The sequence below is a fragment of the Colletotrichum godetiae genome (assembly GCF_030913485.1).
Source record: "Colletotrichum godetiae strain CBS 193.32 chromosome Unknown BDP55scaffold_25, whole genome shotgun sequence".
Taxonomy (NCBI): Eukaryota; Fungi; Ascomycota; class Sordariomycetes; order Glomerellales; family Glomerellaceae; genus Colletotrichum; species Colletotrichum godetiae.
The window spans coordinates 129,914-157,555 of record NW_026851273.1 but is presented as its reverse complement, the minus strand read 5'-3'; the positions used below and the strand labels follow the sequence as shown (position 1 = coordinate 157,555).

General features: G+C 54.8%; 9 protein-coding genes across 9 annotated transcripts; 6 read left to right on the top strand and 3 right to left on the bottom strand.

Annotated features, from left to right (window-relative positions):
• Nucleotides 1-60: 60 nt before the first annotated feature.
• On the bottom strand, nucleotides 61-1,464 carry BDP55DRAFT_176270 (uncharacterized protein). The gene is made up of 2 exons (XM_060565783.1): nucleotides 549-1,464; nucleotides 61-369 (listed from the first exon to the last, which is right to left on the bottom strand). Exons 1-2 carry the CDS (start codon nucleotides 1,148-1,150, stop codon nucleotides 147-149), a joined length of 825 nt encoding a protein of 274 aa, XP_060428501.1. The 5' UTR covers nucleotides 1,151-1,464; the 3' UTR covers nucleotides 61-146.
• A 4,752-nt stretch (nucleotides 1,465-6,216) lies between these two features.
• On the top strand, nucleotides 6,217-6,780 carry BDP55DRAFT_729524 (uncharacterized protein; the record flags this gene model as incomplete). The annotated part of the gene is made up of 1 exon (XM_060579580.1): nucleotides 6,217-6,780. One exon carries the CDS (start codon nucleotides 6,217-6,219, stop codon nucleotides 6,778-6,780), a length of 564 nt encoding a protein of 187 aa, XP_060428500.1.
• Nucleotides 6,781-7,763: 983 nt separating this feature from the next.
• Nucleotides 7,764-9,650, top strand: BDP55DRAFT_176238 (sulfatase). The gene is made up of 2 exons (XM_060565782.1): nucleotides 7,764-7,998; nucleotides 8,058-9,650. The coding sequence occupies exons 1-2, from the start codon at nucleotides 7,861-7,863 to the stop codon at nucleotides 9,561-9,563; spliced, it is 1,644 nt and encodes a 547-aa protein (XP_060428499.1). The 5' UTR covers nucleotides 7,764-7,860; the 3' UTR covers nucleotides 9,564-9,650.
• Nucleotides 9,651-11,666: 2,016 nt separating this feature from the next.
• BDP55DRAFT_611977 (uncharacterized protein) lies at nucleotides 11,667-13,426 on the top strand. The gene is made up of 2 exons (XM_060571193.1): nucleotides 11,667-12,512; nucleotides 12,622-13,426. The coding sequence occupies exons 1-2, from the start codon at nucleotides 11,765-11,767 to the stop codon at nucleotides 13,236-13,238; spliced, it is 1,365 nt and encodes a 454-aa protein (XP_060428498.1). The 5' UTR covers nucleotides 11,667-11,764; the 3' UTR covers nucleotides 13,239-13,426.
• Nucleotides 13,427-14,108: 682 nt separating this feature from the next.
• On the bottom strand, nucleotides 14,109-15,620 carry BDP55DRAFT_729521 (uncharacterized protein; the record flags this gene model as incomplete). Its single annotated transcript, XM_060579579.1, has 2 exons — nucleotides 14,109-14,794; nucleotides 14,846-15,620. The coding sequence occupies 2 exons, from the start codon at nucleotides 15,618-15,620 to the stop codon at nucleotides 14,109-14,111; spliced, it is 1,461 nt and encodes a 486-aa protein (XP_060428497.1).
• A 1,851-nt stretch (nucleotides 15,621-17,471) lies between these two features.
• BDP55DRAFT_554064 (YAP-binding/ALF4/Glomulin) lies at nucleotides 17,472-19,316 on the top strand (the record flags this gene model as incomplete). Its single annotated transcript, XM_060569359.1, has 2 exons — nucleotides 17,472-18,296; nucleotides 18,354-19,316. The coding sequence occupies 2 exons, from the start codon at nucleotides 17,472-17,474 to the stop codon at nucleotides 19,314-19,316; spliced, it is 1,788 nt and encodes a 595-aa protein (XP_060428496.1).
• Nucleotides 19,317-21,248: 1,932 nt separating this feature from the next.
• BDP55DRAFT_611968 (glycosyltransferase family 28 domain-containing protein) lies at nucleotides 21,249-25,393 on the top strand (the record flags this gene model as incomplete). The annotated part of the gene is made up of 2 exons (XM_060571192.1): nucleotides 21,249-23,904; nucleotides 23,956-25,393. The coding sequence occupies 2 exons, from the start codon at nucleotides 21,249-21,251 to the stop codon at nucleotides 25,143-25,145; spliced, it is 3,846 nt and encodes a 1,281-aa protein (XP_060428495.1). The 3' UTR covers nucleotides 25,146-25,393.
• A 368-nt stretch (nucleotides 25,394-25,761) lies between these two features.
• On the bottom strand, nucleotides 25,762-26,154 carry BDP55DRAFT_666621 (uncharacterized protein). Its single transcript, XM_060575114.1, has one exon. It carries the CDS (start codon nucleotides 25,964-25,966, stop codon nucleotides 25,772-25,774), a length of 195 nt encoding a protein of 64 aa, XP_060428494.1. The 5' UTR covers nucleotides 25,967-26,154; the 3' UTR covers nucleotides 25,762-25,771.
• Nucleotides 25,762-26,913, top strand: BDP55DRAFT_769228 (uncharacterized protein; the record flags this gene model as incomplete). Its single annotated transcript, XM_060581053.1, has 2 exons — nucleotides 25,762-26,198; nucleotides 26,267-26,913. Exons 1-2 carry the CDS (start codon nucleotides 26,051-26,053, stop codon nucleotides 26,911-26,913), a joined length of 795 nt encoding a protein of 264 aa, XP_060428493.1. The 5' UTR covers nucleotides 25,762-26,050.
• Between the last annotated feature and the right edge of the window lie 729 nt (nucleotides 26,914-27,642).

Below are 27,642 nucleotides of genomic sequence, written 5' to 3'. Positions count from 1 at the left end.
AGCATTTCCGCTTGGTTACGAACCGGTCCACGGGGCCGGCCATCTGGCCCATCTCGTCCCTGAGCTTCTCCGTCCGTCCCAACACGCCCTGTCAAACCTACATCGGTCCCATCAGCATGGCAACCAAGAGTGCTTGTAAAGGCACTTCACTTCAAGGCGCCATGAATTACCATCCAAGTCGACGGGCTGGCAAGGGCTTGTTCTAGACACCCGCGCGCGTCAAGTTGCTCCCGCTCGCCCTTCGCTTGTTTGTGTTCATCTCCAACGAGCAAATTCTCACGCAGCGTCACACTGCATTTGGGGCGCAACCCCCTCGCCCCCTTTGAAGATGTCAAAGACAGGGCCCGGCTCCGGGCAGAAAGCCATGGTCTTGATTGTGGATTTGTCCTCGTGGTTAGAATCAATGTTTTGTTCGTAGCTCGTCTTCACTCAGGACGGTGGCCGCCAACCGCTCGTCCATTCCATCAAAGGCTAATACTGAGCAAGGTGCTTTCTGGTTTGCTGAGCGTTGCTTTGCGACATCCCACGGGTGCAACACTGGTACTCACAAAGTGCACTGGTGTGTCATACCGCTCTGCCTCTGCCGGCAGTCTATGAGGAATCGCTGTGTGCAAGGAGTAGGAAAGGGTGTCAAATGACCTCCCCTCTCTATTCGAGCCGACGGGGTTTCATGAAACTCCAAAGAGACTGGACCTTTCTCCCCCTTCCCAAGGAAATACCCCAAAAGACCGCCCGAAGTTTGAGTGTGTTCACCCCGGATTAGTCTTGGTCCACTCTGGCGGGGTTGTCGTTGTTTCAGTGTTTCAACTCTACCGGCTTGAACGAGCCAGTCACGACTGCTTTTCATTCCAGGCGGCCTGGTCCGTCCACATTCCTCCTTGACGGTCCCGGGCAGGGTCTCATTGGACGATGGCACGCTGAGAAGTAGGTCACGGCAGGGATCGACATTCCTCAACATCGCATGCCCAGTACTGCAGGCTGCGAGCTGTCGCATCCCAAATTCAAGGCCTAGCGGCTTGGTGATTATCTCGAATGTGTGCGATATTGCATGGAGGCGTGAATCACTGGGGGCTGATTGCTCTTGGAGGTCGTGGTAAGTGGCTGGACAATGCCGGATGGGGTTTCGTGCGCTCATATTATCACTGCCCATGAACCTTCTCGCTTTGCTGTTGAAGGAGGAGCCTCTTCTTCCATCGTATTGACCAGTTTGGAGGTTTCCTTTTGCGCAATGAGTAGCCACTGGCTAGGCTACTTGTCGGTAGCCTACGGACGAAGCTGACCATGTGATCTTCGCCGGGGTTCTGGCGCCACAAGACATCCTACAAAAACAAAAATATGCCTGAAGAGGGTAAGAAAAAGCAAGGACGATAATCAAGCATTCCCCGCTTTCAATATACCGAAATTTTATCGCGAAGCGGCGAAGCCTACCTGAAAGTTCGTCTGCAAGTTGGTAAACCTGCTTGGGCAATAAGGCGCGTCGTTGCCTTCCAATTACAATGGCCTTGATCGGCCACCGCCAGCGCCAAGTGACGGAGCATCCCCAAGTCGCTCATTCCTAAGCGGAGGCGCTAGCCAGCAGATCCGGTCCACGATATTGATAACATTCATTGTCATTGAGTCCCTGCTCATGGAGAGTCGGGAGTTCTGTGGGCATGCTCGATTGTATGTCGGGATGACTTGGAGTACAGTCATTGGCTAGAAGTATATTGCGCGGCCGGCCAAGTCGCTGACCGCCTCAGAGTTGCTTCTTCGCAAGAGAGGTCAACAGGACTTGCTCCTCAACGAAGCCACCTGCCGGCAACCTTTTGCTGAGACACTTGGGGCAAAGTAGTCCGATCGTGCAGTCGCTCGCCGCTGTGTAATATCGATGTGGCCGGCAGAGATTCGTACGAAGGCAGGCAGGGTAGGTATGTCCAAGGACTGTAAGATGGTCGATGCCTTACCCACAAGATGTTGTGACACTTGTGCTGGCGAGAAGTGCCACACCGCCTCCTGCTATGATTAGTCTGGCACATAATATGTTCATCGTCTCCGAGGTTTGGTGGTGAACGCGGGGGCTCTTGCAGTACTGCGACGGCTAGCTGCGTTTGTGCAAGGTCAACCGAGAATCGGGACGTTGTCGCTGACTTGTAGATGCGTATGTAGTCGATTTTGTATGAACTTGGTGGTTCAAGACCAGACCTGATCACTTGCCTCTGGACTTGCTCGAGTCGAGGTCCTGTGTGTCGTGATCAGAGTACTGGAGATGCCTGCCAATCAAACCTTTGCCTAGTACCTGGTGCCCAATCTTCAGACATCTGCTGTGCTTCGCGAAGTTTCTGGACAAATGTGGCCGGCGAGTTCATTGGATTGAAGCCGGCAGCGATGGCAGACGATCTTTACTAGCCAAGCTGGGATGTGCAGACTGTCTTTGGTACTCGAGCAGGCTATGTTTTGCTTCACCGCCCATTGAGGTAGGCTGCTTCGGTGTTGTTGCATACACCGTATCCTGAGACCAAGGCAGGACAGCTGGGTGAGGCATGGCCTGAATGGTCCTTTTGCGCAGAATCACCGCCTGTCGTCAGACTGCTTCGGTGTCGTTGCATATATCGTATCCGCAGGATAAAGCTGCCGGATATGATATAGCCGTCGCCGCTACCTTTACGCCAGAGCACCACGGGTGAACCGCCTCATGTGCTGGGATCCGTACTGAGCGAATATTAGCAAACTTCGTTATAATTCTGAGCCAATTTGACTGCTCTAGGAGACTCAAGACGTCGTTGGGCACTCGTGCCTGATTGGGCACCTCACCAAAGGGCATCGCAGCAGAAGACGCCTGATTGCGAGATTGCCCACGGTGTTGTCTCCAGTCAAGCTACGGCTGTGGTCGAAAAGAGCTCAAGTTTCCCGCGAAGAGGCCACGATGGCACGCTTGTACGTGTCAAACTTGAGCAGACATGGCCCAAGGACAATGGGCAGTGACATGGGTCGTGCCTCTCAACGGTGCCGCCTATGTGCGTTGATGTTCCCGGATCGAATACCTTCTCCGCATCGATGGTCAGCTATGCGAGCCACCATATGTTGACCATCCCACTTGAGTGACTTGTCAACATGATATCAAGACGAATAGTGAAGATAGTAGGAGTAACCAGGCGAGCAGAGGCGTGAATCGTCTCTCTGTGGCGCCGTGGTGGATCCTGGTGGACTGCGCCACAAAAGAGCGCCTCTTGTAGCTCGGACCACATCCTCGGTATGTTCGGTATCAAGCTGTCAATGTTGCATTGGACCAGGAGGGGCAGGGGCTGTGGGATAAGAGGTGGTCGCTGCATTGAACAATGCAACGGTGCTTCATAACAAACGAGATGAAAAACTCTCGTTTGTCTCCAAGGGGCAACAGCAATTCCAGTAAATCTCGTAGACGGTCCCGAAAGGGATGATCTGCGACAACATGAGCCGGCAGGCGGAGTCGGACGAAAAGGCTATGCTTAGATCGCTACGGGCCGGGCAGGATTTTGGATTATGTATGTACGAGTCTCGCAGGCGGCGTCGCGGTAGGCGTGGAAGACTGGAAGAGTCCATTCACGAGCTCGTAATCTCGTGTGTAGGGCAACGGGGCCATCGTGGGCCACGAGGCTCTCGCTTTGCCAGAGATGATGGTGCGGGTCTCAGGCCCCACTGGCATGGAGTGACCAGGTGGCTGCTGGAGCTCCGACGCTATTTCTGGCATCGGGAGGTTGCCGCCGCCAAAAGGGTGGGAGACTGCGGAATGGATTAATGAAGTCTTTCTAGAATTGGGAGAGAGCCAGCAAGCAGCAAACCTGATTTGACATGTTGAATGATTGCATTCGTGGGGCCCCGGGAGAGGCCAAGACCGCATTGGGACGGACAACTTTGTCAGTCCGACAGTAGACGACGGTACGGATACCCGGAGACATTCAGACTGGGCAGAAGAGGGATTAAGCTGGCAGCTTTTTTGCTCGCTCGGTAAGTGGTTGTGTCTCTGATGGGAGACAAATAGCCGTAGGCGCCGGTGTGTTATAGCTCGGTGTGATGATATCAGGAGGAGGGCGGCAGAGGAGGAAGCGGACTGGACGGGAGGTAAGAAGCGAAAAGAGATTTGAGAAGCAATAGTCTGGTCGGGCGAATCCGAGAGCATTCAGAGTTCATGTTCTCGACGGGCGTTGCATTGTTATTCTCAAAGTTGCCATTTGTTTGTTGCCTTGAAGGCTGATGGTACAATGGTACGGAGTACCTGGCCAGGTATTGCTGACGAAGGACGCACCTTCCTTCTCGAAATGGATGTCACCACGACGCTAATCGCGTGTTCTATCCAATGGATCCACTTGCACAAGGCCACAGTGGATGCTGATTTGCGAGTCCAGATTGCACTGAAAAAGGGGAGTCCCAGCTTGTCGTCACAGCCGCCCAGGTTCAGAGGAGGAAGGCACAAAGGCAAGAAGGTATGTACGGAGTACTTCGTAGAGAGGGCAAGAGCCAGACTTAGGTCAGGGGGTTAGGTAGCCGGCAGAATCCAGGAACAGGAGCAGGAGCTCTCGCTCGTTCCTGGCTGCTGCTCCTGCACACGAGCTCACGGACCACAAGCCCCTGCAGGGGGTCGATGAGCTTAGTTGGGAAACGACCAACGGCCGCCCAATAATCGGCGCCGTTTCAAGGCGGCTCCCAGCGCTGTCCCGCTCTTTCCAGACACACGGCGGCCCCATTGGCCAATGGCGGAAATTGCAACAGACCGTTGACGAATCGTGCGTGCCTGTCAGATGGGCTCAATCTTGGGGCGTTGCTTCCCATGTTCCCAAATCAGTCAAGTTGCTCCATGGGCTGTGCTTGCCAGAATGGAGAATTGGCCCGGTCCAGATCCACTACGCCAGTGGAATTATGGAACTATGGGTTCCATGGAAGGGAAGGTGGGAGGACCGTTTGCTGTCGTCCGATGCTGCCATCTTCTCCTCTTTTTCACTCCTGCTTATACCTGGCCACCTAGCACGCTTAGTTTTTTTTCTCGCTTCTTTTCAAGGCGGTAAGCAGCTCTCCTATTTCCTATTGTGTATGTACTCCGTACTCCGCAAGTTATGAGCCTTTACTGTGTAAGTCCAGTACGGATAAGAAGCTAAGGTACGTACTACATGGCTGGAGCTTCTCTCGACTCTCTCTCTCAACCCGGTCTGGCTCGGTCTTAATCCCTGCCGCCTTGCCAATAGGCTGGGGCTCTAAGAAAGGATTCAATCTGTGATCACGAACCGCCCCATGCAATGATGAATGATGCCGCCCTTTTCTGTGCGCTTATGCTGTGCCTTCGCTGCAAAAATCCTTGGATGCCTGGCCAGGAACGGCATGGCTCCATCGCGTCTTCCTCCCAGGCGTCCAATGCCGCCCACACTGGGCAGTAGCCACTTACCCGCTGCCCAGTCCTAATGCAAGCCTGCACACCAAATGTACACACACCAATGCAGGTACACTACGCACACCGCAGACTCTCTCCTCTTTGGCTCCTCGGCGCTACCCCTGTCTCTCCATTTTCCAGGACATATCCTTCCTCGTTCCCTTCCACCTCGACTTCTTCTCCTCCTCCCTTCCCTCCCCTTCTTCTTCAACAACTTTGTTCAGATCGTCGTTGTCCTTGCTGTACGTTGCAGGACCGTTTGTTGTCACTCGCTCTCTATTAGCACCCTCCTTCCAGTCACTCTCTAATACTATCCCCCCTTGGAATTCCCGCTTGCATTCACTAAGCAGTTTTCCGTCCTATCGTTAATAACCAACCCGCTCACTACGTACTATCACGACTACACCGAAAAAAAAAACATCATCCAAATCCCAAATCTAAAAATACCCTCGACACACTGAGAGACAAGTGCATTCTTTAACGACTTTCGCGACGGCCTGCCACAGAGAAAAGACTTAATCCCTTACGTATGTGCCACTTCTTTTCCGGGAGGCGAGGCAAATCCGCCCTGCTGGATGTTCGAGGAGCTGTCTGTTGGTCGGTGAGAAAAGGGAGACCTGGAATGGATCTGGGTCCCCTTTGTGTGTTCACCAGACAATGCTCCAGAATGTCTCACCAGATGTCGGACCCTCAAACAACAACCCCCTTTCGCGATGCTAACAATCGTCTGTATAGTCGTCAGCTCTTTAATAATACTACCGAATACCGCTCCCTTCTTCGAATCTCACCAAAGAAAGGGATATTTGCAGTAATAATCAGACCCGCTCACGACCGACACAATGCCTTCTATCCAGCATCTCATCTCCCGCAACGCCCCTGGCGTTGTCACCCGCGACGTCGATGGCGGCGACACTCTCAATCTCATGATTGTCGTCCTCGCCTTGATTTTTTTCGCCCTCCTCCTCGTCTCCACACTCTTCCTCATGCGCCGCATGCGCAGACAACAACGTCAAGAACAGATGCTTCCCGCCTATCAAGAAGTCAAGGGCGGCGCCAGAAACCATCACAACCTCACCATTCAGACAAGTCAAGATGGCCGCTCAAGCGTCCTCTACATCGGCCAGGACGGACGCTCGCCGATGCTCCAGAACCCCCAGTCCGCTCCCCACTCTCCCGACAACGTCCCCGAGATCCACATCACCTTCCCCGACGAACAGGATGAGGGCGGCCGTCGCAAGAGTGGTCGTGTCCTCGTCGTCCGCGTTGGCGACGGCGGCTCCGTCGGCCTCGAGCCTGTTCGCGACGAGCAGCTCCCGGCGTACGAGAAGGACAGCAAGTCGCAATTTTACTCTGTTGATATCGACTCAATCGGCGGCCTGCGTGAGAAGGAGCGCTTCAACTAAGCAACCAAAACCAAAACTATCAAGTGTCCAACTTTTGCCCGGACAAATTTCTTCTGTACAGATCGGTCCCCGCTGTACAAACCACTCAGCATTTTTTCTCAACATGGCATGGCGTTCGACGACACACACTTTTATACCCTGCGCACCGGGATGACTTTCTGCCCGATGCAAGGTCCACACACGGGGAACCTACCACCGTCTGTGGAGTTACCGCGCATCGGCATTGGGAAATGGCTCGGGGCGCAACTCTTTACGTATATAAACTTAACGACTACCCCCGGGAAGCCTGTCTCGCGGTGTGAACGAAACCAGGAATCACCGTGTGGTGAAGGCGAATGCCGGGTTGTAGAATATTTGTATATTCTAATGCTGTATAATTTCCTTCTGTCCTCTAAACAATTCAAAGCAAATGATGACCATGGCTTCTCGCATACGCCCGTGCTACCCCGAGTCTGTCGATCCTGTGAGACCGTGTGCCGCCCCTACGTTACAGCCACCCCGCATTGGCAATGTTTGCCGGAGGTCCGACGTCAATGTTTATTATCATTGGGCTAGTAGCCGCTCCTGCGGCACGGTACCTCGAAAATGCGGCAGGCTGCAGAGAAACGACTTTGATCGGCGGAATGGTTTGTTTCGTATTTCATGTCAAAGACAGACGTCCTGGGCCATGGATCGACAAGCGATGATCATCAATCAAAATCCCCCGACTCATGCTCCAATAATGGGACGCGGGAACTGGGCCCGGTCCCGGCTCACATCTGGCACGGCTGGGTACGAAGTACGGACCACCAAAAGATTGTCTCCACTTATCGCCGGATCTCGCCGGATGATCGCAGCGGCTGTCGGCTGTGCTACGGACGACGCACATCGCCGTGTTGAACCTCATCTGACCAGTGAGGATTTGCCGTTTGGGATAATGAGTGGGTTACCATGGTCTTTGTATGGAGGGTAGAATGAAGAGTCTCCGGTTTTGATGTTGTGTATATCTAGGAGGGACTTTCCTGTTCTTGGTCTGCGAGCATTCTTGACAAACATCGACTCGCAGAGTGAAGTTGTTCATCAGACAGATCACCTCTCACGATGGCGCCCTCCTCGGAGATCCCCCCTCCGTATGAACAGCCCGCGAAGCCCAGCGGGCTCAAGGTGGACAGGCCAAACTTCATCATCTTCATGCCGGATCAGCTTCGCTACGACTCTCTGGGTTGCAATGGAAACAAGGTCAACTTGCCTCCCCTCAAAGAACTCACCATACGTATATCACTAACATCACAAAACAGACTGTAAAGACGCCCAACATTGACAGCTTCGCAGCCGAAGGCACCCGCTTCACAAACTGCTTCGTCCAGGCCTCCGTCTGCACACAATCCCGCTGCAGCATGTTCACAGGAAACTACCCGCACGTCACAGGCCACCGCTCGCTCGAAAATCTCATAAAGCCGTGGGAGCCCAACCTCTTCCGGTCCCTCAAGGAGCGGGGGGGTTACCATGTCGCGTGCCTCGCGCCTAGGGGCGATACCTTTGCGCCGACGGTGACGGAGCTGTCGCTCGACGAGTACGGGTTCCTCGAGACGCCCGAGTTCGTACCGAGGTTTGCGGGTGGCGGGAGGGCGGAGCCGGACGATAAGGAGGATATTTGGAAGAGGTTGTTTTATAAGGGGTTGAGGAATAATGAGGAGGCGATGGATTATGATGATGCTGTTGTGAGGGGGGCGTTGAAGTGGTTGGAGTGTCCGCCGACGGATAAGCCTTGGGTGTTGTTTATGCCGCTTATCTTCCCGCATTGTCCTTTTCAGGTGGAGGAGCCGTATTTTTCCATGTACGATCGTGGGGAGATGGGTGTGCCTACGAGACCGGAGGATAAGGTGAGCCACCTTGTGCTGGAAGTTGCTGCGAGAAAAGGTGTCTCAGCTGACGGATTACATCAGACCGGCTACGAGCCTCGCTACATGCAGCTCAACCGCGAGCGGTACGGCACCCACCGCGCGACGCCCGAGATCTGGGCCGAGGTGATGGCGACGTACTATGGCATGATCTCCCGTCTCGACGATCAATTCGGGCGCGTTGTAGAAAAGACAAAGGCACTGGGCCACTGGGACTCTACGGTGACGCTGTTCTTTACAGACCACGGGGAGTACCTCGGCGACCACGGCATGATTGAAAAGTGGCCGTCAGGCCTCTCGGACTCGCTGACCCACGAGCCGCTCCTCGTCGGCGGCTGCGGGCTGCCGCGGGGCGTGGTGTACGATGAAATGGCGGAGATGGTGGACCTGGTCCCGACGGTACTGCAGTTCGGGGGGATCGGGGAGCATTTCCCGCACTGCGGTGTCTCGCTCGCGGACGTGTTGACCTCTGCCGGAACGGACGCCGAGACGGGGACGACGAAAGTCCACAAGGAGTTTGCGTTTACGGAAGGCGGGTTCCTGACGAGTGAGGAGCCGTTGTTGGAACAGGCGCCGTATCCGTACGATATCAAGGCGGCGCTGCAGCACGAGGACACGACGATCGTGGGCAAGAGCGTGTCGTGCCGGGATAAGAAGTGGACGTTTGTGTATAGGCTGTATGAGCCGGCGGAGCTGTATAGCAGGATTGAGGACCCGGGGGAGCTACATAACTTGGCCGAGGTGGCGGAGTATCAGGAGGTGAGGAGGCGGATGGAAGGGGTTGTGTTGAGGTGGATGGTGGCGAGTAGTGATTTCTTGCCGTGGCAGAAGGATCCGAGGTTTCCTGCTGTGGAGATGGAGAGTGTTGCGGATCAGTTTAGGAGACGGGCTGGGCACTTGTAGAAGGATGCCAAGGGTTGATTGCCTGTGAGGTAGAGTTGGATATTGAGGCTATTGACATTAAACTGCCGAATGAAGCGATTCCGCAAATTCCGGTGCTCCGGATTCGATCCCCACTTATCACCGAGCTCGCTTTCCGAGTGGGTCACGGCAGCCCCCGTGGCCGGAGACTTTTATAGTTGGGTTCCGGTTTCTCGTTTCGGCTCGACCCTTTTTTTTCCCCAACGCGACATTTCAAGACGCAAACCCAAAACATCGGCCTCGAGGGGACCCGAACGCTGGGACTCGGGAGGTCTGGATTCTTCACTTTGCTCCACTATATAAGGTCGTCGACGCCTTCTCTCTCTCTCTCTCTCTCTCTCTCTCTCGTCACGTTCGTCTGGCGTGTAGCTGAGATGCGATTTGCATTCTTCGTGCTGTGAGGTGCCGTCTTATCCAGCAGGCTGCCCATGCTGTTCCTGCGCGGTTCGGGCCCTGTGCTGTGTGTTATGTTTTAGCCGCCACAATGGGCGCAGGTGGCTCCCGCGTCGTCGCAAGTTTCCTCGACATGTGCGGTAGCATCTATTCTGGGCTACGACTCTGTACGGGCAGGCAATCTTGGTCATCAGATCAATTTGTTCCGTCTGCACATATCCCTAGCAGGGCGGCAATCACAGAACGTGAACAGCGTTCCCACTCCACGGGCTCAGGTTGGCTCGAACGAGGCAGAGAAAGGCAAGTCAATCCTTACGACAATTCACCAATAGGCAATGGAAGGTGGCCGCGGCCACCACCACCACCATCCTGCAAGCGCACCTAAATTTTAACTTTACTTCTGGTGCCTGACATTCTCCCACAGAATCGGTTTGGAAACACTCCACAACCGCCATGCAAGAGAAGGTAGTTTGCTGGGTACCCTACGGTCAACTTACCCAAGGGGTTCATACCTATTACCTACGGAAGCAGGCTAGTACTTGTCAATGTTGCCGTGTTAGTGGTACAGGCCAAGGCTCTCCCGCTGATCGGCGTGTGTCAGTTGTTTTGTCTGACCTCCAAACCCGGTGCCCCCATTCCGTTTTGCCTGCAACGCCACCCCTTTTCTCCCGCACCCACCCATTTTGCTCCGCACTCTTGACTGGGGAGGGGGGCGGCAACTCGAGAAGTCAACTCCAGCGTCCTGCAACACATCTGACACGAGCGCACAACCCCCTTGAACGCCCATCAACGAGGATCTTGACACAAGAAACAATCGCAGCACTGCAACCCAGCGCGATACCCCCCTCCCCTTTTCCTAAGATCCTACCTTAGCAGCAACATCAATCATCAAACAACGCCAATGTCCAATTGGGTCGCGGGAAGGGGCTACAGGGGGCCGTCTTCCTTCGCACCATGAGTCGCTTAACCCTTCCTCGTTACAAGACAACCTTACTAAAGTTACCGAGGGTTACATTCGTCAAAAGTCTTGTTTCTCTCCATCCTGGGGTTCGCCCATGCATCCACGACTCCACGGTCCATACTCCCATGGATGAAGACACGATCAGGGAGAAAAAACTTGTCAGACGGAACCCGTGGACAGCTTCAATGGCAACTCAGAGTTCCAACGCAATCGACCATTCACACAAACATCCAGGACCTTATAGACAGGGATCCGGGCTCCAAGAAGCTCGCGGACCTTGTCACGTCTCTTCTCCCGCAAGCCCCCATCACCATCTGTTCTATCATCTGCGTGTGAAAGTGTACCTACATACCCCCTTCCCATGCTCCAATCCTGTTGCTCCCCCGCGAGCATCCCAAACGCTGGTCCAGCCAGCGCCGAGAGCTCGAACCCCGTCCCGCGCATGGCATGCATCTCCAGAGAAGAGTCGAAGCGCCCAGGGTTTGCTTTTGAAGCTTGCTCACGCTGTTTTGCTTATTGCGTGCCATGCACTTGCTGTGCTGCGTTTGTAGCTGCGGATACTTAATATCTATTCGTCCCACTTTCAATCATTCGAGCTGTGCCGGGAGTCCGATTATCTTAAGATCAATGGGACGAAAGTGAAAAGCAGTGTTCCAACTCTTCCTCTTCTTTTCCCATTCTTCTCCTTTTTTCTTTCCCCCTTCCTGCTGTTCATCCTTTTTTTTTTTTTTGCTCCCCTCTTCACTTCTATTCGCGCGTTGTGTAGATCACGGCCCGAAGAAAGACAAAAGACCCCTCCTTTTTAATACACACATCTCTCCCATCAAACATGAAGCCCTCACTTTTGTTCCTGGGCGCAGGCCCCGCCCTCGCCTTCCGCGAATCCAAGGTCATCTCCTCGAGCTCCGGCGAGATCTGCATCTCCTCCCAGCTCCTCGCCGCCTCCTCCAACAACGGGCCCATCTGCCGCAACAAGGAAGATCTCCTCGGCGGCCGCGCCGACCAGTTCCCCTTCACCGCGGGCACCTCCTCCGCCTCCTCCTCATCAGATTCCGTATGGACGCACACATCTCCGTGCTTCAAAAATGGCACAGAGTCCCCCGAATTCTGCATCTACCACGCGGGCAACTACGGCGGCAAAGGGATATCCATCATCACGGACGCCGACCGCGCCGCCCACATCACCCGCAGCTGGGGCTTCACCAGGCCCGAGGAGCTCGAGGGCACGAACCAGCCGCTGCCCAAGTTCGAGGTGGCCAAGGTGCCCGGCAAGGACTACGGTCTGGTCGCCTCGCTGCCGATCAAGCGCGGCGAGATCATCTTGCGCGAGACGGCGAGCTTGTTGATTGATTATGCGGCGTTTAGCCATATTCCACCGGACGAGATGAAGAAGATGCAGGCGCACGCTGTGGATTTCTTGCAGTTTAAGCACCGTAGTCAATGGCTCAACATGTCGAGCCACGGCTACCACGGCGATCATCTGTCCATGGTGGACAAGATTCTCGTGACGAACTCGTTTGATGTCGAGATGGACGATGCGAAGCGCGACGATGACTTCTACGCCGTCTTTGTGAACAGTAAGCTCTCTGCCACCCCCCCCCCCCCCCCCCCCCCCCCCTAAATTCGCCCTCCTCTCGTGCATATTAGTACCTGCATCAGAATCCCGGCTAACACGGCACCCGCCAGCATCCCGCATGAACCACGACTGCCGCCCCAACGTAGACTACTGGTTCGACCCGCGCACCCTCACCCAACGCACCGTCGCCATCCGCGACATTATCCCCGGCGAGGAACTCACCCTCTCCTACATCGACCCCATGCAAACCCGCGCCGCCCGCCGCGAGCGCCTCCACTCCACCTGGGGCTTCCACTGCTCCTGCCACCACTGCATGCAACACCGCCTCAAGACGGACGAGTCGGACCGCCGCGTCGAGCAGATTGCTTCGTTGCGCGAGGAGTTCAACGACTACACGCCCGCCTCGCGGGCGACGCCGCAGATGGCCGAGCTGTTGATTTCCTTGTATGAGCAGGAGCACAACTGGAGTCTGTTGACGGAGGCGTACACCCTTGCGGCGATTGAGTACAACGGTATCGGGGAGCCGTGGCTGGCGACAAAGTATGCGCGGATGGCGGTCGAGTATGGGCTGACTACGCTGTGGGAGGGCCATGGGGATGTGATTGAGATGACGAAGCTTGCGGAGGATCCGTGGAGCCATTGGAGTTGGATGTTGAGGACGCGCAAGAGGTATAGCTGGGGACCCGGACCCAAGATTGATTTGGACTTGGACGATGATGATGAGTGAGATGGGGGCTATCAGTGGTGAGTGTGGCACACGCACCAAAGACTCGTTTCCACTGTAGATGTGTACGCATGAGATGATTATATCTGGTTCCATGGGATTTTTGGAAATGGCGTCTGGGATATGGCGTTGGGGATTGGGAGAACTACTCTTTTTAGCATCAAAAAGATGAAATCAAATGATATCAAACTACTTCATATTGTCTATGAGATGGTAGGTGAGCATTACTGTCTGCTGAGCGAGCACAGAATATATGTGAGCATGTGAGGCCATCTTGGCTCATTTATCCCATGAGAAGCACACTGCAACCCTCACATTTCATTCCGAGACTCAGATTACACTCAACCAATCAACGCTACCATGACTAACATGAACTCCCACCATCAATGTATGTCATGCAAGTTGATCCAGCCATCGAGGCGGTGTCAGCACTGGACTACTGCTGGTCACAGCACGTGTAGCAGAACCATCTCAACCTGAATCATGACACAAGGCCGGGGAAACCCATCACGAAAACGAAGTAAAAAAAGAAAAAAAAGAAAAAGGAAGACCAAGTGTTTGAATCGTGTATTGCTCATCCAACATATCTACCAAATAACATCTCGCTCTGGTATGACCTCTCCATCGCCCCGCTGAGGCCTCGTCCTGGTTGTGTCTACTAATACTATCCGCTTGCCCACTTCCCTTTGCCGTGCCCCCCGAATGATGCTTGACGCCGTGAAGAGCGGTTCCGGACCCTGGGTATCATGAACCAAGTGAAATGAGAGGAGTACCAAAGGAGAAACGTCAAACGCCATGAAAACTCCGTCCAGAAAAAAACATACAAAAGAATGGGCGTACTGCTAATCCTCGAATCTGAGAAACGGAAGATCCTCAAAAAGTGAGTGATGGAAGAAGAGGCGCTTTGCCGTCGGTATGCCAAGTCCCCGTGGTGATGCGAACTTCAAGCTTCCTCTCGTGCCGGGCGGCCACCTCGGTCCACGCCTCCACGGTTCGCTCCCATGGCTTGAAATCGAAGGTGTTTAACCAAGTCAACTTGGCCTTAGCACCATCCTCGATCTTGTATTCGAGCTCATGCTTGCCTGCCCACATGAGAGGCCTTTGCTTGATGGTCATGTGCTTCAGCTGAGGCATCGTGTAGGCCATCCGAGCGGCGGCGAGGGATACGTTCTGGCGGAAGTCTACTAGTTCTGAGGATTCATTGATATCGTCGCTCTGCTTGTGCCACTCGGTGTTGTACCAGATGGATCCATAAGAGATGTAAAGAGTCTTGAGCAGCCAAAACTCTGGGTGATACGGGCGGTTCGCCAGGAACGGCTCGGTGTCTTCCGTACCCATGGGCCAGTGAGGACGTAAGAATTCCCTGATACGAACAACGTTGGTGACATTGAGCTCCTTAAGATGCTGAGCGGCACGCCGGAGCTTATCACAGAGCTTCGCACCGCTATCGCCTTCAGCGAGCGTCTCGTGGGGAATTTGGCGCCACGATGATATCGTGTTGGACGCTATGGTGAGGCTTTCAAGAGAGGTGGGCCACCTTGTCATGGAACCGGCGAATTCTGGCCAGTGTTAGTGAGGGGACGTGGAGAGTAACAAGAATTACAACGCACGGTTGAAGTGGATTTTGCGGGTTTCCTTCTTTCGGTCCTTGGTGATGTCGAAACTGGCTTTCCGCAACCCGGGTAGCCGGGCAATGATGTCGGCGTGAGCGGCGGGCATCAGTGCCCGGTGATTCTGAGGGCTCACAGTGAATGATCTTATCACCTTGACCACGGGCAGGCGGTTAACCCGGTCAAACTCCTCATCCTGGCCGACGAAGTCGATCCAAGAGTCTGCGAAACGCTTTTCGCCGATATCTTTGATATTCCACCTGCGTCGTTGCCATAGCTCAAAGTTGGCGTTGCGGAGGTCGCTGGGTGAGGATATGCTCAGTGAGAAATCGATGCCTTCGCGAGTCGAATCCTCTGGTGTCCAAGAATGCATGGTCTTAAACAGACGGTAAAATGCAAGAGTAAAGCAGGCGTTATTCTCGGCCTTGTCCTCCCAGGTCTCCTTCTTTTCACAGGGATCATTGTCGTAGGTAGGCAAGTCAACGTGTAGGTTGATCCGCTTGACGAGACTGCGGCGAGAGCCGACCATGGAAGAGTCAAAGTCGTCCAGGTTGGCAAGGGTGACTTTGAGGACGGAGAAGTTGAAACGCTCGACGATGGACTGCCACTCCTTGCAGACCAAGGCGTAGTCGGCGAGGGAATCGGACTCATCGCCATAGCGCCAGTGATCGACGACACTCTCAACCACGGCTGCACGGAGTTCCGCCGGGAGCTGACAAAACCTGTCCATTCTGCTCGCGGGCACCTCCGATATCGATACTCCGGGAGAGGACATGGTGGAAGGTGAGGAATAGAATGAAAAAAGACTGCTTTGCCCTGCAAAAGGCACGAGTGAGGTTACGGGATGAGACGGCACGACGTTGACTTGAGTTCGGCTGTAGCCCGCCCAGTCCGCTGAGGCTGCAGTCGGTAACTGTCGGTCAGAGCAAGGTCAGGTAGGGCGTTGGCTTGGGGTTGGGTAGGGGCGGGGAGGAGCCACCTGATTAGAATGGGAAGGAGGGGACACAGGGGTACATTTTGAGGCGTGAGCGTTTGGCGAGGCAGGAAGTACTCCGTACGGTATTTGCTACTCAGATGGACGAAACCTTGAAGTACCTGTCCGCTCTTTTCGTTAGTGGTGATGTGACCGGGTGGTGGCACTTCGTAATAGTCGGGTAGTAAGGTAGGTAGCGGTGGTGGTGGTGGTCAGGGAACCTGGGACGAATAGCGGGTGCGGGGTGTGTCACGGGCAGTTGCTTGTTGGAGGCGGTGGATGGCAGATGGCGCCGGATGGCCTTGATGATGAATCTGTACGCGAGCAATTGTTCTGCTATTTCCTTTGAGCCTGTTGTCTTCAGATCTGCCAGACCTTGCGTTTGTAAGATGCTCTCAGACGAGGTTCAAAGGCAAGGGAGACAGACATACGAGAGAGGCGGTGATGGAGGGGTACGATGTACTTCCATCAAGGTACTTACGGATACCTTTGATTCTTGGGTCATCTGTAATCGCTTCCCCGGTCCAAGGTGTCTTATCGAGGTGCATCCCGCTATCTTGGCCCGCTCCACTTTCTCTATCGATAACAATTAACAGGAGGGATAGCGCGGGACCGATAAGACTTCCCATGGTGGGACACTGGAAGAGGTGGGCGGCATGGCGGGTGAAGTGGTTCCTCGAGACTCAGACTTCCGACTTCCCGGTCCTGTCCTGTCTCTCAGGATTCAGGTTTCTTCAGGGTCCATTCCCGTTCCCGCAGATTAAAGGGATGGGGACTGTCCAGTTTCGTCGTCTGTTCGGATGCTTCCATTGTCAAGCATAAATCAAACACGAGCCGATTTTCCATCCGCAACCTGTTCTCCCGTACCGTGTTAGGTAAGGGAACCCGTAGGGATAGTCCTGAGAATTTCTCTCAGATCTCAGCCTCCCATCCGACGTCTCGTCGCAGGCCACTTCACCGCCAAGGCCTGGCCCCAGCCAGTGTTGCGGGCTGGAACCAGCCTGGTCTGGCACGCTGTATTACCCGATGGCACCGGGTTTCACTGTGCCTCTGGCGGTGTCTGGCCACTGACACGTCTGCACCAACGACCTCTCCACTGTCTCTTGAGGCGGGGCCATCCTCAGGCTCCAGACCTGGCGGGACCTCTTCAGATGCAGCAGATTCCAGTGGGGTGAGCCTGACCTGTAAAGTGTTCCAGCGGGATCCTCTCTGAATCAGGGCTAGTGCGGGGTTGCTGCTGCGCCCACTGCTGGCATTTCTGGGCCTGTCGTTGACGGTTGACTGCAATCGCCCGCCTCAATCACCCCCCCTTTCGTGGAGTGGTGAGCTGCTGGTGAGGTGCTAATTATATTGCCTGGTGGAGAGAAATTTGGAGTTGGAACCCTGCCGTGCCTGCCCAGGTCCGATGTGGTCCTCCTCTCTCTCGCGCCTTCCCTTCCATCTCTCAGGTGCTGAAAGCTCCGATGACGAAACGAGAACAGGCACAGTTTCTTTTCTTCTTTTCTTCACCCCGTCTGCCCCCCCTTCTGTCGTTTGCCGAGTCCTCATCGGCCCAGACTTTTCTTCAACGATCATCGAACGACCCCTCCAATGCCACAGAGGACCATCGAGTAGTTGAACACCATGATTGAAGCGACGAATCCTCCCCTTGCCATGGCCGATAAGCCCAGCCCCCTCCAGGCTCTACGCGAGTCCAAGCCGCCCGCCACAGACACATTCACCTACCTAACCATCATCGGCGAGGTCCTGTCCCCCGAGATCCTGCCTGATCTCAACGAAATCCTTCAAGACACTCAGCTCACCCAGGACATCGGATGGGACTTGGTTGAGATGCTCGTGCCCGTCCAAGGCAGCGAGCAATGCCTCGAGACCATTGCTCAGCTGGGCAACCCGCGCGAGGTCATTCTCAAGGTCCTCGAGGTTCTGGAAAAGACCGTCGACGAGGCCACTGACGAGGAAGATGACCCCGCGACGACGGCGACATTCGTTCACCTGGTCGGCATGTTGAGCATCCTCCACAAGCGGTTGAACGTCGCGCGCCCCTCCCGTTTCGTTCATACGACGCTGCAGAGCGTCTACCGCTCCTACCATCCCCGCAATCCCGAAATGACGGCTGCAGTCATTGCCCTTGTCCGCTCCCTTTCTGGCGATAAGCGCCCGCCGCTTCCTACCCGTCAGTCCAGCAACAAGCTCGACACTCCCTTCACGAAGAGCGATCCCACAAAACACGCACCAGACCCCGAGGCCGCACACAAGCAGCAGTTGGCGCCGACGGACCCTGACACGACGAAGAGACTGCTCCAATCCTTCATCACCTGCATCATCGAGGCCTACGTCAACTGTACGGGCATGGAATGGGCCTCTCGACTGTTGGAATTCTACAACCCAGAGCGTGTCGTGATTCGCAAGAGCGTGTTGCGTGCCTTTAAGGAGGACACTGATCTTTTGGCTAGGGACGCTCTGGTTGGCCAATTAGTCGTATGTACATTCGTCTGATGTTGCTCGGACGGACGAACTTGCTAACAATTAACTCAGGCACTTGCAGGCGATCTCGGCTTAAACAGAGTGCGTGCTCTTTCCGTCAAGGACATCTTTGAGGGTGCCATCCCCAACAACCCGCTCGCGGTCGAGACCGATGACCTCAGCCCCGATAACATCAAGCTCTCCACCGGAGGTGTCTGGTGTCTGGTTGCATACTGGCTCTTCTCGGCCGAGGTGTTTGATGCGGACTACGAACAGGTCCAGATGACCATGTTCCCCGATCATGTCAAGCTTCTCCAAAACTTCTTTGGCGAAGACCCGCAGTCGCGCATCGTCGGAAACCCCGGCACCACCGAAGCTCTCATCGTGATGGGACTCTGGCTGGAGAACTATAAGCGCATCTCGCCTTCAGAGGGCGATTTCATGCCATACCACCACCTTCTCACGCTTGTCTCCGTGTTCCATCCGTCACTCTCGGTTCGCAATGTTTCGACAACCCTCGCTGGACTCGTCCTGCACGACGACCCGGATGATAGCGACCGGCTCAAGATTTTGGAGGATCTCCTCGAGAACTGCATCTTTTCCGCCCTGCAGGCTTCTGCGGTGACGTGGTTGCGAGAAGAGTTGATTGTGGCTCAAAAGCGCAAGCTCACAAACAGATTCTCGACAACGGACGCAGTCGAGACCCTCCAGTACGTCTTGTTTCCCAACATGGCATTCCTCAAGGAACAGTCCGTTCCCGAAATCTGGGAATACTGGGTGCAGAACTTTCCCTTCCACCTGCAGGTCGCCAACTTTGCCTACTTTCTCTTTGCCGGCACCAGCTTCCAGCACTTGGTGCCGGCCAGCATGCCAGGCGCTGTGGAGCAGCGCTACGTCGAGCCCCTGCTGCACGCTGTCAAAACATTGCAGACGGCGCTCGAGAAGAAGGAAGTGGACGACCAAGGCCAGGGCGACGAGGTCAAGACACAGCTCGACATCCTGACGATGCGGTTAAAGAGCTTGCCTCTGCAGTAAAAGTTGTTGTTGATGTACATTGGGACGCTGGATATCATGGGTAGCCCCGGCGCGGGTAAGCCGAGATGCTCTGTGGTATGGGCTTTGCATTTCCGGGAGTAGGTTCATGGCGGAGTCTCTTATGAGTTACGAATTACTTTGGCTGCTGAGCAACGAGCAGCTGTATGAATTTCAAACAACAATTTCTTCCAAATATGCTGCTAGCTGGATGTGATACTTTGTGGCGTCTGCTCGTCAGAGTTTATCAGAGGGAAGCTCAGGGTCTAGGAGCGGGCCGCGGTGAAGTGCGAGAGACTATCTGTCATATCAAACTCGCACCACCAGATTCACGGAATACATTCCACTGGCGGCCACACGTGTCGTCACATTGACTGCGGACCCACAAGATTCTTAAGTGGCATACGGAGTGGACGGTGACGGCATCAGTGCGGAAAGGGGGAATGTCTAGAAGCCCGTCACTTTTCCCCCGAAGGGCGCATCGTTCTAAACGCCTGCTCTGACGATCCACGGCCGACTTGGACGCTCTGGGGATGAGAACGTTGTCACGGTTGTTCAGATGCCGTCAGATCAGGGGAGACGCGGACTGTGGCGAGTGATTCGTGGCTGTGCACCATCGATCTTTAGGTAGATCCTCGATCTATTGGACCAGGAGAGCTCGAGGTAATACACCCGAAGCACAAGTGTGGCGCCAGTACCTTCGCTCATGTCCAGAAAGCCAGATCCGGACTTCCAGATGTGCATGTTTGGAGGACGCAGGTGGTCCAAGGGGCTCGAGCCCAATTTGGCTTCGTGTGGGAAACAAACTGGCAAATCCTAACGCAAGTCTCACCATTTCATTTCATCTCGGTTGAGGGGGGGCAGGTTGGCCGGTTTGCGTCTCTTCCGTCATGCTGTACATGAACTTTGTCTCACCGTAGATCGCCAACGTGATTCGATTGAAATGAGAGCAATGTGATGTGTTGTCAACGAAGTAACGTTGGCTACCCCAATTTGCAACAATGGAAAAAACCTGGAGTGAGGCGCTGAGAATGATGGCCCGGGGGAGAGTCTCCGGATTCGCAGATTGCCTCCAGGGCGGTTTGGCACGGGCCAGCCCGGCCCAGCCAATGTCGTCCTGTCGCACAGACCAGGAAGCTACCTCATCGGCAGGGGCGCACCCTTGCAGATAACCGGCTAAGCGTCACCTTCGGGAAGTGATGTCATTTTTGGACCAGGGGGTGGTTGGAAAGGAAATTCCAGCTTTGCACCTCTGCACATCTGCAATGCTGCAAATGCTGCGCTGCTACGCAGTACAGATGGATGGCTTTGGAAACAGCAAAGCAAGAACCGCCTCAGGTCCGGTCCACGTCCCCAGTGCGCAAGCCGCGGCCGCGTCCAGGCGCCCTCCTTCCTGTGCAGTACCTACCTTAGGTGTGCTCCTCCTCCGCGGCCCGCCTCGCCCAGCAAGCTTGCTTTTCGTGTGAAACTTTCCATGGGCCGGACAGGTCCCCTCTCTGCTGTAAGGTACCTCATTATTCCCGGGGCCAGACAAACTGGGCCATGAGGGTTGTGTCGGGATTCTTTATGCCTCCCGTCTGTCCTTTCGCCTCTTTAGCTTGCGGAGTTCGATCTTTAGTTCCCTTTCCTCGCTCCGGACGTCAACCTCTGCGTGACGACCTACCTCGTCAAGAACGAGTGACGCGACTTGCACACCCAGACTATCTTCGCCCCTAAGACCTCTTTAGCCACGCTATTTTCAAAACGTATACCTACCATACCTACCTTAATGTCCACATTGGGATGCCAGCCCTGATCTAAACAACAATCTCTCACACACGATCCCAACTCCTCTTCCCATAACCGCAACTCCCCCCTTCCCTCCCGCACCACCGTCATAGACGAAACTCAATTCGAGAGCAGACCTGACACCACTCACGCCAACCCGACGCCATCATGGCGCACCCAACCGCCGCGGCACAACTGGCCTTGGGCACGACGACCGAGTCCGAGGCGACGGCGACCCCTCCTCCCGAGCACCTTCACATTGACGAAATAGACCGCGATGGACGACACATTGGTGTCGTGCGAGACGAGGACAGAAACATTGTCTACCCGTCCTTTGTACCACCCGAGATCGACTCGCCAAATGCTCGATCGCCCCAGTCAACGACCGCGCCTACGGTTCCCGAAATACCACCAAAGGACTACAAGACCACAAAGACCGAATCGGCCCCGAATGACCACCCTGACCATCTCGAGGTACCCGGCACATCGAACAACCAGGAACGCCCTCCCATAGACAAGAAGTGGAGGACCGAGGCGCCTGATCGAAAGGCTGGCCAGGGCAGTACGGTACGGCGGAATGTCCCCAAGCGATCCGGAACATCATACCTCGATAGGGCACTCTGGGAGGCCGACAGGGGAGATTCGAGCTCGAGCTCGAGCTCCAGCGATTCCTCCGATGACGAGAACTCCCAAGACACCAGAACCCCGGCCGAGAAGAAAAGGGCACGAGATAAAGCCAATGCGAAGCGGCAAAGAGAGATTGCGGAGCGCTACCGCCGCTTCCACGTCGGCAACGACAACTACAACACCAAGGGCAAGGTGAAGAAGGACGGCCGCCTGCGTATTTCGGTCAAGGAAACGGCCAATACCGGCTACTTGGCCAAGGCGTTGGGACAGGCCGTCAAGAAAGTAGTACCGGTGCCCGAAGGCGAGGAGCAGGGCGACGATGCGCAGCGACCACCCGTGTCTCGCCTCTCTTCCGCTACCACGGCCACTGCCGACCGCGAACCGAAGCCGCGCTTGAATATTGTCATTATGGTCATTGGCTCTCGCGGTGATGCGCAGCCGTTCCTGAAAATTGGCAAGATTCTCAAGGAGGATTATGGTCATCGCGTGCGTATTGCAACGCACCCCGCCTTCCGCGAGTTCGTCGAGAAGGACTCTGGCCTCGAGTTCTTCTCGGTCGGCGGCGACCCCTCCGAGTTGATGGCTTTCATGGTCAAGAATCCTGGCATGATTCCGACTCTCGATGCCGTCAAGGCGGGAGACATTGGACGACGGCGATCGGCCATGGCGGAGATGTTTGACGGATTCTGGAGAGCTTGCATCAACGTCACGGACGACGAGAAGGATGTCCATAACCTCAAAATGATGGGTGAGAAGGATCCCTTCATCGCCGACGCCATCATTGCCAACCCTCCCAGCTTCGCCCATATCCACTGCGCTGAAGCTCTCGGGATTCCCTTGCATCTTATGTTTACGTTCCCATACACCCCAACGCAAGCTTTCCCTCACCCCCTGGCCAGCATCAAGAAATCCAACGTGGATCCCGGGTACACCAACTTCATCTCATATCCTCTGGTCGAGATGATGGTCTGGCAAGGCCTGGGCGATTTGGTCAATGACTTCCGCGTCAAGACCCTCGGATTGGACGCCGTCTCGACGCTTTGGGCCCCAGGAGCGACCTACCGTCTGCACGTGCCCTTCACCTACCTCTGGAGTCCCGGTCTCGTCCCCAAGCCCCATGATTGGGGTGAAGAAATCGACGTTTCTGGGTTCGTCTTCCTCGACTTGGCTTCGACTTTTGAGCCACCCAGCGACCTGGAGAAGTTCTTGGATGCAGGAGAGCCACCTATCTACATTGGGTTCGGCTCGATCGTCGTCGATGATGCGGACCGTTTTACCCAGATGATCTTCGAGGCTGTGGAACTTGCTGGAGTTCGCGCCCTCGTGTCCAAGGGCTGGGGCGGCTTGGGAGGCGATGAAATGGATGTTCCTGATAACATTTTTATGCTGGAGAACACGCCTCACGACTGGCTTTTCCCCCGAGTCAAGGCCTGCGTCATCCACGGCGGAGCCGGAACCACTGCTATCGCTCTCAAGTGCGGTCTGCCGACCATGGTTGTACCCTTTTTCGGCGACCAGCATTTCTGGGGAAGCATCTTAGCAACGAGCAAAGCCGGACCCGAGGCTGTGCCCTACAAGCAACTCGACGCCGAGAAGCTCGCCGAGGGCATCAAGTACTGCCTGACGGACGAGGCAAAAGAAGCGGCTGCCAAAGTCGCCAAAGACATTGAGTTGGAAGGTGACGGCGCCAAGAATGCTGTGCGGACATTTCACCACCACCTGACGTTGGGAGGCATGAACTCGATGCGCTGCTCTATTCTGCGGGACCGTCCGGCAGTCTGGACGCTGAAGAACACCAATGTCAAGCTCAGCGCCCTCGCAGCTGATGTCATCGTCGAGGAAGGCCAGCTTTCTTGGAAGAAACTCAGACTGTTGCGGCACACGGAATGGAACGACTTTGAGGGCCCCGGAGAGCCAGTGACTGGTATCGCGGGCTCTCTTGCCGGGACGATGGGTAATGTCTTTGGTGGAATTGGCAGTGTTCCTTACAGAATTGCCAAGACGTCACATAAGCGCAAGGAGAAGAAGGACAAGAAGAAGAAGCTGAGGGCACTCCGAGATAAGCGCACAAGCGCTAAGGAACGGAAGGCCGCGACGAATGGCGAGACAAGCAATGGCGCCCTTCAACCACAGGAGGGCAATGGCGACAATTCAAAGAAGGAGGGAGATAAGGCGAAAGCGAATGGAGGAAATGACAGTCAAGCACGGAAGAAAGAGGATGATGGAAAAGCCAAGGAGGGAGATGAAGATAAGAAGAACCAGAATGAGCAATCCCAAGCAAACGGAAACGCCTCTTCTTCAAGGCCGGGTGCGCAAGAACGACGCGATACAATGTCTTCGATCGATACCGGAACCACCGTCGACGACGCCGTTGGAGACTACGCAACTGAAGTCGGCGAGGGCGTCGGCAAATCGGCACAAGCCCTCGCGAGAGCACCGGTAGACCTCTCCATGGCCATCGCTCAAGGATTCCACAACGCTCCTCGGCTGTATGGTGACGATACTGTTCGACGTCCGCCACGTGTCACTGGTATCAGCTCCGGATTGAAGGCCGCCGGCAAGGAATTCGCTTACGGCATTTACGACGGCACGACCGGCCTCGTTCGCCTGCCAGTCAGGGGTGCCAAGAAGGAGGGCGTCAAGGGATTTGTCAAAGGAACAGGCATGGGTCTCACAGGATTCGTACTCAAGGACCTCAGTGCCATCATCAGTCCTTTTGGCTATACTCTGAAGGGCATTGCCAAGCAAGTCGAACGGAAGAAGCAGCCCGACCGAGTCGTCCGTCGGGCTCGTCTTGTACAAGGTCAACGCGAAAGACGGAACCTGCCTGGCGATACCAAGAAGCAAACCGACAAGGACGTAATTACTGGGTGGTACACCATCCGCGAACTTCTGGAGACCCTCGAGACCGAGAAGAAGCAAGGCATCAAGGGGGTGTTCTCGCACAAGAAGCAGCGCGTCAACCACGCCGCCTTTGAGAGTGTAGACATTGCCGACCGCACTCTCCAGGCGATCAAGAAGGGTGAGGATATGAGCACCGTCGTCGGCACGGAGAAGGAGCTTCGCAAGGCGGACGAGAAGTTGAAGAGCCCTGCGACTAAGCATAGTGTTGATACGAGGCGGTCGACCGAAACCGCGCGGGCGCGCAAGTCTGCTGAGGATCAAGACGGCTCCGAGGGCTCGGATAAGAACTCGTACAAGAAAAACCATGACATCGCAGAGAACGAGGAAGGGGAGGCGCGGGCTGAGGCGGCAGACCGCGCGGATGCTAGAGACAAGGCTGCCGCGGAAGACGCACAAGACAGAGCGGAGGCTTCTGGGTCCAAATCTCACGATGGAGCCCAGGTTAATGGCACGGCTGGCGGGGAGCACAAGACGCAGACAGAGGAGGGACATCGGCGGCCCAGCGTTGATCGCGCGAGGTCAGCTCAGGTTTAGGAGTTGGGGAGGCTTTCGTCTATACGGCGTTTCTTCTGTTTTCAAGTGGGTGAGAAGAAAGATTTCCAAACGGGCAGACAGACAGAGAGACACACCCCACATCGCCCAGGCATGTTCGGTGCATGCGTTGTTTGGCGTTTGGGAGTCTTTTAGATACTTTTTGACTTATACCCCCCCACCCCCTTTTTTGTGATAAGGCTTGTTAGGAATAGCGAGTAGTTTACTAATTGAGTTAATGTCCAATGAGGGGTTCTGGTGTTTCTTTTTTGGTTGTGACTGATATATCTGCCGCGTCTTCACGCACTGTTAAGAGAGGACCCGAACAGGGTCCACGATGAGGACACATAAGAAACAGACTAACAAAGATATCAACGTAACTCAAAGGTCCTGGGTGAGTCTGGAAACATCTCGACACATGGTCCGTAGTGCTTACAATCTCTGCAGAAGACAACGTCTAATGCTGGGACGACGAACATTCAACCGTATACATCGTAGTAATAGGCAGGTTCTGCCTGTGGTTGCGAGATGTAGCATGTGGATCTGTGGGGTTGAGGAAGCTTGACGTCCAAGGCTGCCTCCCTGCTCACAACTTCGCTGATCTTATCCGAGAACACAAGGCAGGTTTCCTAGTCAGGTGGTCCACAGATGACCAAGCTAGGGGACCTGGAAATTCGACGGAAGCAGCACAGAACAATCGGCCATTGCTGCTGATGATCTTCTGTCACGGGCTCGATACCCACTGATTCCTTCTGAACACGCATGTCAATGACAGAGGGCTCACGAAGACGCGGCTCAAGGAAGCCATTGCCGATCGGTGTCATGTCATCCTCCTCTCAACGGCCTGTGATACTGGCGGATGGGTAGCAACGGATATCTCGGGTATCCTTGGCCCTTCAAATGCTACAATGTTGGAAGACGTTGGCCAATGGAAGACTTCGGATGCGTGGCAGATATCCGATAACGTCAGTAAGCACTGTTGCGGGTCACTCTTTGCGAATTTAGTGATGACTATGCTGGAATCCAAGGAGAACCCTCTCGTCGCCGCCAGCGAGGGTGAGGATGAGGATGACGCTAAAGTTTGGGATGACCCGATAAGCCTCCAGCCTGACGATCCTAATTAGTTGCAGATGGAAATATACGACAACTTCCGTTGGGCCGTACTAAATGCGTGCAAAATAGGATTCATCGTTTCGAGGATGAACAGCAGTTCAGTTTCAGTGCCCAGGACGACCAGTCCCACTTGTCGTGGGCGAAGCGTACAGGTGCTCCCTTGGCCAAGCTTCAATCAAGATGGGAGGCACTCGAAGATGTTGAGTACTCGGTTCAAGACGAGGTAGAGGGAGTCGGAGACTTGCAGTCCAGTAACGAGCGCGGTTCTTCCACGAAGTCGACATATCAAGGCCGAGGTCCCCCTTTAGCCAAATCGATCCTCGAGATGACCCCCGAGTTCTACTGGACCGCCGGTGGTGAACATTGGAACCATAAAATCTTGGAAGTAGTCGCCTCTGGCGTAATACCCACGGCTTACCATGAAGTTGATCCTATGGAGTTGATCCGCTATCGTCTAGAGGCCACCGCAATGGCGGACCGCATCGTCAGCCTTTTCAAGCTCCCGGTCCCGCTTGGCGAGTCTTGCATGAGCTGTGACAGTTTTGGCTTCTACCACAGCGACCTGTGCAGCAGATTCTGTCTATGCCTCCTATACGGGAAGTTGTACCCACGCCCTACGGTGTTCCAAGGTTTCTTTCTTCCTTCCTTCGTCCCTTGAGGTATGTGGCTGCAGCAGTGTCCCTGATGCCCCTGACGGAAGACGAAGCAGACTCGCTTGTTGACGGCATTCTCCGAAACGCTCACAGTCTCCGAAGTGGTGTGGTGGAAGGTGTCGCTGCAAGTGACGAGGTTATTCGGCGGGGTCAAAGTTGGTTGATATCTATCGGCCAAGAGGTCCGTCGGTCGACGACTCCTGACTCCAGTGACGTCGAGCAATTCATACCAATCTAATCTATCGTGTTTGTCACTGAAGGGTGTAGGTTCGAGTGAAAGATTCTATAGTGAATAACTCCATGAAACTTCTCAGATGTAGCAGCATAATGACTAGAGACGTAGGACGACGATGGTTGGAGGACGCACTTAACCTTACCAGGATATCTGATTCGTGATATCAAGATATCTTCGAGACTCCTCGCCTTCGAATTGGAAGTCATAAGTCATAATTCATCCTGCTTCTCGGATGCCATGTCATTGTCCACCAACACTGAACGGCCAGCTCTTTCATCTGCCTACCTAGGGCAGATATCTTTTGGAAATCAACAGGATTTGAATGTGGTATTTTTATCCCAAGAACCCTTACCGCCCGCCTGGTCACTTTACAGAAAAAAGACGAGAAAGAATTCAGAAGGAGGAATCAACCAGGCTGCTTTGAGGGTCAGATCACACCTTTATCACTTTTGGCATCAAACTTCTCAATCTCGACCACGTGCGCCTTCACCTCCTTCCT

Coding starts and splice junctions, on each gene's coding strand:
- BDP55DRAFT_176270 (XM_060565783.1), bottom strand. CDS start 1,150: ATGGGCAGTGATAATATGAGCGCACGAAACCCCATCCGGCATTGTCCA. Junction 370..548: donor ATGACACACCAGTGCACTTT/GTGAGTACCAGT, acceptor TCCACAATCAAG/ACCATGGCTTTCTGCCCGGA.
- BDP55DRAFT_176238 (XM_060565782.1), top strand. CDS start 7,861: ATGGCGCCCTCCTCGGAGATCCCCCCTCCGTATGAACAGCCCGCGAAG. Junction 7,999..8,057: donor TGGGTTGCAATGGAAACAAG/GTCAACTTGCCT, acceptor ATCACAAAACAG/ACTGTAAAGACGCCCAACAT.
- BDP55DRAFT_611977 (XM_060571193.1), top strand. CDS start 11,765: ATGAAGCCCTCACTTTTGTTCCTGGGCGCAGGCCCCGCCCTCGCCTTC. Junction 12,513..12,621: donor CTACGCCGTCTTTGTGAACA/GTAAGCTCTCTG, acceptor GGCACCCGCCAG/CATCCCGCATGAACCACGAC.
- BDP55DRAFT_666621 (XM_060575114.1), bottom strand. CDS start 25,966: ATGACACCGATCGGCAATGGCTTCCTTGAGCCGCGTCTTCGTGAGCCC.